Source organism: Myotis davidii, unplaced genomic scaffold (assembly GCF_000327345.1).
Source record: "Myotis davidii unplaced genomic scaffold, ASM32734v1 scaffold1041, whole genome shotgun sequence".
In the NCBI taxonomy this organism is placed as follows: Eukaryota; Metazoa; Chordata; class Mammalia; order Chiroptera; family Vespertilionidae; genus Myotis; species Myotis davidii.
The window spans coordinates 60,833-68,175 of record NW_006291018.1 but is presented as its reverse complement, the minus strand read 5'-3'; the positions used below and the strand labels follow the sequence as shown (position 1 = coordinate 68,175).

General features: G+C 45.3%; 1 gene segment (V, D, J or C); it reads right to left on the bottom strand.

Moving 5' to 3' along the window:
• Positions 1 to 3,134: 3,134 nt before the first annotated feature.
• On the bottom strand, positions 3,135 to 3,657 carry LOC107183145. The segment is given in 2 exon segments: positions 3,135 to 3,457; positions 3,562 to 3,657. Coding segments are annotated over 2 exon segments (369 nt in total).
• Between the last annotated feature and the right edge of the window lie 3,686 nt (positions 3,658 to 7,343).

Sequence of the window (7,343 nt, the reverse complement as noted above, 5' to 3'; positions counted from 1 at the left end):
AGGGATCAGGAGCGCCCCCTGATGTCTTGAGCACCCACTATAACCAGCCCTGCTGTCTCCCTCAGGGCGGTTTGTGTCTGGGCCCACACTGACTTCCCCTCACTTTGTCTAGCACAGTAATACATGGCCGTGTCCTTGGCTCTCAGGCTGTTCAATGGGAAATAAACCAGGCTCTTGGATGTGTCCCTGGTGGTGCTGAGTCTGGATTTCTGTGTGGTGTTATAGTTTGTAGCCCCATAACCTCATATAACCCCAACCCACTCCAGACCCTTTCTCAGAGCCTGGCAGGTCCTGTTCACATCATAGCTCATTAGAGAGAATCCAGAGACAGTGCAGCTGAGGGAGAGGGTCTGTGAAGGGTTCACCAGTCCTGGGCCCGACTCTTGCAGCTGCACCTGGGACAGGACACCTGGGGACAAGAAGCATCAGTCCCTGTCAGTCACCTGCCGTCACAGCCACTCCATAACCCCTGTCTGACCCCTGAGATCCTCATCTTGATAGGTTGTCACCAGGCACAGGACAAGACCCAGCATTCTCATCTTCTTCTAGACCACAGCTCTGCCTTTCCAGAGACCTCAGCCCTGTGTGAGGAGAGAGCTGTGAGCCTGCGCAGCCCAAGAGAGGATTTACCCTGGAGCTTGAACAGACATTTGCATATGAGGAAGCATTTTCCTTCTAAGTAGAGGGACTGAGGTCTGTATTCCCTGATCATTTTGGGGTCCATGTTGTGGCATCTCTTTCCTTGACCTCACTCACCATGTAAGTCAGGGACAGGGAACTACCCTGCTTCAAAACCACAAGAAAAAGGGAGACCCTTGATTCTTGATGTTGGAACTCTTAATGTGACACACTGTGCAAACACACTGTGCAGACACCCTAAAATAACCACATCTGAAATAATCATGTTTTAACCTGGATAAAAGTTAAGAGATAAAGGGAGTGATAACGCATGTGTACCATTGAGAATCTTTCATATCATGAACAATGTATGTGGCCTGTTAAGTGACCTGATTTCTCAGTCTAGTGTTGTCAGTGTTGTTGGGGATCACAGTAAAGGAAATTGGAGAATTCCTAGCACACATTTACTCATAGGGAAGGGAACGTCAACCTTGTCAGGAAACCCTCATCCCAGTTTCTCTCTTCCCTGTCCCTGGGGATGCTCACTGTAGTCAGAGGGTGCTGGGTTCTCCCCCTAACATACCACATCCTTAATGTCCAATGCACACATTCTGCACCAGGCACATAATTCAAAAATATATTCACTTGCTAAGCTAATAATTTAATTTCATTGATGGAATATTTGGAGGGACAAATGTTTTTCATTTTATTACAGTTCAATTCATCAGTATTTTCTTTGATGGTTCTGGATATGGGTGATTTTACAAAGAACTCCCCAGAAAATTCTGAGACTCCACTGTCCATGTGGATTGGCTACAGCAGCCACAGGGACTAGAGCAGGTTCTGGTTCCAGAGGGGAGCGCTGCTGGGAAACTACCCATAAATCTGGACATGACTGTGGAACTGGGTGAGGGGAGGAAGCTGGACTTGTTTTGAGTCACATGACAGAAATATGCCTGATGTTCAGGACATAGAGTTACTGGACATGTGGGTTTAAAACCTCCTCCAGTGAAGGCCCAGAAGGAAGTGCATGGCATGAGAGAGACAGCTTGTATCCTCATAGGAAATACCTGAACATTAATGAACAAGAGTGTGTGAGAAATAGAAATGTTAAAGATCAGGCAGGCAGGGAACAAGAGAAATAAGGAATGTGTCATTGCAAACTGGTGGGAAGGGGATCCCTGTTTCCTACATGCACATTCTCACAGTGTCTCTGTTCTAGAAGGTAACACCTTCTCAGATCCAGGGGATCTACACTTGGACAACTTTGGGATCATTACTGATCTGGTCTCAACATAGATTACAGAAGCTGCATAATTCATTTGGTCCCATTTATGAAATCTCTTAACATTTACTGGGAAGAGTGGATACCCCTTACTGGAAGAGCCATAGTGATTGTGTGTTTGTACAAGGAGCCTTCATTTCATTGGACCAGGGCTCCTGTCTCAGTCAATAGTCATCATCATCATGCTTATTTTATGCTCCTCCCCTTCTCCCTCCTTCTCCTCCTTGTTATAATCAATCGTTTTCTACTCATTTTACGTAGATATGGTTGTTGTTCACAAATAATGACCCTCAGTCTCATATTTGGTCATTTTTATGGTTATTACATAGATTTGGTATCCACACTGTATATTATTTTATGTTTCACTGCTGACAACTGACAGCTCCATCCTGCCTCTTCTCCATCAGCCCCAAGGTGACTCTGATAGGAAAGGTTTGTTCTCCTCTTCATGTGTCACCAAGAAGTTGGAACCACACAAGGAAGCAGAATTCTGCCCACTGGCTCCCACCTCACAGAAAATAAAAGTCTCCTTTCCTGCCTCTGTCCAAGCACCTGTGACTTCCTGGAGGGCCCTTCCTGTGCCTCCCAGAGATTTCAACTATAAGCACAATCATCATTCCATGTCCCTTGGTGTGTGTGTTTGTCGTCAGCCTGGACATCTGTACAAGCTGCTGTGGGTCCCCCTGCTTCTGCCCAGTGTCACCTACTCTTGGTGCTATGATCATGACTATTAGTCAGTAACCATCACCACATGGGGTCTTTCTTCTCTGGCTTAGGGGTCACACCCCTCTAGTGCCCACTGTCCAGGGCACATGTGTCCTGCTGCTGCCTGACTGGGGCCCTGAGCTGTGTGGGGCTGAGCTGCCCTGTTGAGTCAGCAGAGCCTCTGGTTGGACTTAGGCGCCTTGGGAAGAATTTTTTATCATTAATTGGTACTTGATACAGAATGTCTAAAAAATAAATCTCTGCAGTTTGTGCACATGAGAAAGTTGTCTCTCTTTACTACAGACTTTCTAACTCAGAGACATCAGAGGTAAGTACACTGTCAGGAATCCAGAAGTTCCCTGAGGGAAACTGTGACATGAAGAGGAATCCACACAGGAAACCAACCCAAACCACCAACTGCACATGCTAATGGAATGGTCCTTGTGTTCACAGACCCTGAGCGCCCCCTGGTGGTCACAACTTCTACTGCAGGGAGGTTTGTGTCTGGGCTCACACTGACTTCCCCTCACTGTGTGTGTGACTCTCTCGCACAGTAATACATGGCCATTTCCTCTGCTCTCAGGCTGTTCATTTGCAGATACAGCATGTTCTTGGCGTTGTCTCTGGAGGTGGTGAATCGGCCCTTCACAGAGTCTGCATAGTATGAGCCACTTCCATCAGGATTAATATGTGAGAGCCACTGCAGCCCCTTCCCTGGAGCCTGGCGGACCCAGTGCATCCAGTAGCTACTGAAGGTGAATCCAGAGGCTGCACAGGAGAGTCTCAGAGACCCCCCAGGCTTCACCAAGCTTCCCCCAGATGCCACCAGCTGCACCTCACACTGGACACCTGCAAACACAAAGAAATCCTGGTCAGGAAACACTGACCTGTATACTGTTTCTCTCACTCATACCCACTCACATACTCAGTGTTTCTCATTCTCCATAAATTACCTCTTAAAATAGCAACAAGGAAAACCCAGCTGAGCCCCAAACCCATGGTGAGTGGTCTGTGTTCAGACTTGATCAGGGAATGGGAACACCTGGGGCTCCTGGGGCTCCTGGGGCTCCTGTCTCAGAGCTGCAGGGTCAGGGCTGGACTGGTTTTTATGAGCAGAGGAGGATCTATTTGCATGTCTTCCTGCTATATAGGGAGATCTGGGGTTGGATTATGACAGAAAGGACATGGTCCCAGAGTGTGACATGTCCAAGCATGCATGTCTGTGAAGAATTACTCCCCACATCTGGGCCTGTGCTCTCCCCAGTAGACCCAAAATTCCAGGAGACCTGTACAGACCCAGGAGATAAAATTGTCATAAAAAGAAAAAGAGGAGGTTTAAAATGGGAGATTCCTTTGACAGTCACCAGTAATAACAACCAAGAGAAATAAACCCTCACAACCCAAGAAAGAAGTAAAAGTACAGGAGGTTCATGTTCAGGGGACAGAAAGTTCCACCTGACACTTTTTCCCCTACAAACTGATCTGAGGATAAACTGAGACCAAAGTGTGAGCCTAGAGCCTGTGGACCAAGTGTTGGGGAGAAAGGAGCATCTGTGTGGGTCCATGAGAACCAGAAGCATGGACAATAGAGACACAGACAGAGCTCTTGCGTCCTATTCCTTCAGGGGAGTTTGGTGCTGAAGCTGTAGCAGCTGCACTGCATCTTTAGTGGTGTTTATTCTTTAGTGTCTGTTTTACATCCAGTTTCATATGTTGGTATATAGAAGAATCTCCAGCATGACCAGGCGTGTTTAGTGGAAGATGTTGGAATGGATTTGGGAATAATTAAGTTGAATTTATGAAATCTTGTTATTGGAAACCTGATGTCTGCATGTGACCCTTGGGACTGCTGTCACTGTGTTCCCACATGACAGGGGTCAAATGGAGCCTGCACCTGACTCAGTGCCACATTGAGGGGAAAGCTATCTGAGAACACGATGGGGGATTAACCAAGACTGAGGACACATGTGTCCAGGGTTCTTGTTTCATTAGGTTGTGATCTCCTTGACATTTAGCCAGTTCAAGTTTTCTTTCCTCATTTTCTTCTGAAACAGCCCCATGAATTTTTAAAGTCTTAAATACACTTTGTTGAGAGGGTGCAGAAACACAACCCATTTCTGTGTATATTTTGTATCTTACATCTTTCCTGAATTCTAGTTCTTTTAGCCCCTCATACAGTTTTTAAGGTTTTCTGTGTACAAGATCATGTCATCTGTATAAGGATAAGGTGAAGCACTTTAACTTGTTTCTTTCTTATATGAACATTTAGATTTTATCTTGTCCAATTATTCTGACATGGACTTCTAGTTTTGATGAATAGAAGTAGTCACGGGTGAGCCCTTGTCTCGGTCGTGATGTAAGAAGTATAACGTTGACATTTTCTCTGTGTAAAATGATGTCCCTTGGTGGCTTCTCAACTGTGACCTTTATTACATCAAGGTCCATCCCTTCTACACCTGATATGCTAAGAATTTTAATTCTGTATCAATTTTCCATTTTAAAGGCTTTATTCTGAATCTATTTATGTGATGGTATACTTTATTTTCATTCTGTGGATGAGGTGTATAATAGTTACTGGTTTATGTGCTTGGCTGCATATCTGGCACTTTGGCCAGGAGGGGCATGCTGTACTCTCTGTTCCCAGAACACATAGATAGGAAGGTAGTCACTGCACTGATGCTGTACTGTGTAGTGAACAAATTGTGTAAACAAGGCTTTGCAACTAACTTTGTGGTTTTTGCAAATAAAAATGCTGTAACTCCTGTAGTCAGTGCTGCAGTTCAGCCTCTGCTTCAGCAGGGTGCTATAACTATAGTCACTGGCCACCTTAATAAAGGTTCCTACATCTTGATCTGAATCCCTGGTGGTCATCTCCGCATTACATTTGGAGGCCCCAGTGAGATCCACTCCAGCCGAGTTGCCGGTGGACACCCTGGATGCACCAGACAAGGACACTCCAATCTCAGTCCCAGGTCCCAGGGAGGGGGAGTGTTTTCCTCCCAAAACTGCAATCCAAAAACGAGGAGCCACCTGGACCTCCAGCGGGGAGGTAAGAGTCTGGTATCTGTCTGTGGAACGTTCCCTTTAGGACTCAAAAGAGGCTTGGACGCAGCAGAACCTCGGAGTCCAACCACCTGGATGCGATGGTGTCTGGGGGTCCTGGTCTGGGCAACCTTAGGTTGCATTTGCCTGGTTTGTTTTGTCTTTGGTCTTTGTTGTCTTTGTCTTCTTCAAAATGGGTCAGGATCAGTTGTCTTTGTTGATCCCCTTACAATGTTTTCTTGAGAATTTTCAGGACTTCAAGAGACGCGGAGAGGACTACGCCACCCCGTTAATTATTTTGATTTAGAGACATTTTGTTCCCTCAGGCCCACTCCAAGTGAGTGAAAGGGGAGCTTGATCACCTCCCCGGAAGTCAATGACTCCCTCAGGCAAATTAATCAGGAATCAGGTGGACTGTTTAAACTCTGAGTAAACATCTGGTAGAAGTCAAAAAACTCGGACTGTCTGGTGTATGAATGTAAGTCTAATAGTCTGTGTGAAGCGAGAGCTACTTTGTGCCATCTGGCTGTACACATGAAAGTATTTTCTCTGTTGTTTAATTTCTTTATTAAAGATAGGGCAAACCCTGCTATAGGGGGAAGAGAGTAGAGAATTTTTAATTGCTTTTCCCTGATGTATAATTTTGCTGTGTTAGGTTAAAATTTTAGAAGTCTAAGGTTAATTTAAAGCTATAAAATTTGTGAAGGGTGCAACCCAGAGAATTTTAAACAAAGGCTTGTTAGGTTAAGATTAGCACATTTTCTCATGGCCTGTGTAGGGTGAGGGAGAGAGACTGCTGGATTTTTATCATGTAGTCCTGAGACCTGTGACCTGCCTGCCCTTCCTGATAGATTTACAGTGGGTCTCGGTTGGGGACAGCATCCGCTCTGACTGGGGGAGGAAGAGAGCTGAAAACTGCTCCAGAGCGGGTGTGAGATGGGGTAGTGGCAGTAGTATTTGCTAGATAGGGTAGTAGGCTCTCAGCCTGCTGAGATGGAGGAGGCTTAGGCTGGGGGACAGGGGAATAGTCAGAGAGGTCAAAAGCAGTAAAAGAGGAGAAGGATTTGAACCTCTGGGGCTTAGAGTAAAGAAGGAAAAATCTAGGAGGGAGAGCAGCTAAGGACAGAGGGCGTTGGCAGGGAGAGATTTTTTTTGTTGATTTTTACTTATCTGAACTATGCTGGACTCAAGGCCACAAGCTGCTACTAAGCACAACAAGTTTCTCTCTGCCCTGTTTTGTCCTCTTTAACCCTTCCAATACTAAATTAGACTAATACAATATACTTAAAATTTCATAAAAGTTAACCTAAGAAATGCTGGCTGTTTACTTTATAGTAATCAATAAAGGATTGGGGTTTCTAAGAATAAGGAATTACTGAGTAGAAGGTCTGAGGCATAGTTATACATTTTTAAAGGACATAGAAAGAAGGTTTAAAGGCTAATTTGTCTCTTTATTTTTATTTTATTTTATTTTTTAATTAAATCTTTATTGTTCAGATTATTACATTGGTTCCTCTTTTTCCCCACCATAACTCCCCTCCACCCAGTTCCTGCCCCACCCTAGGCCCTCACTCCCCACCCACTCTCCTCATCCACAGCTGCACCATTTTTGTCCAGTCTCTTCCCGAATCTCCCACACCCCTTTCCCCCCAAGAATAGTCAGTCCATTCCCTTTCAATGTCCTTGATTCTAT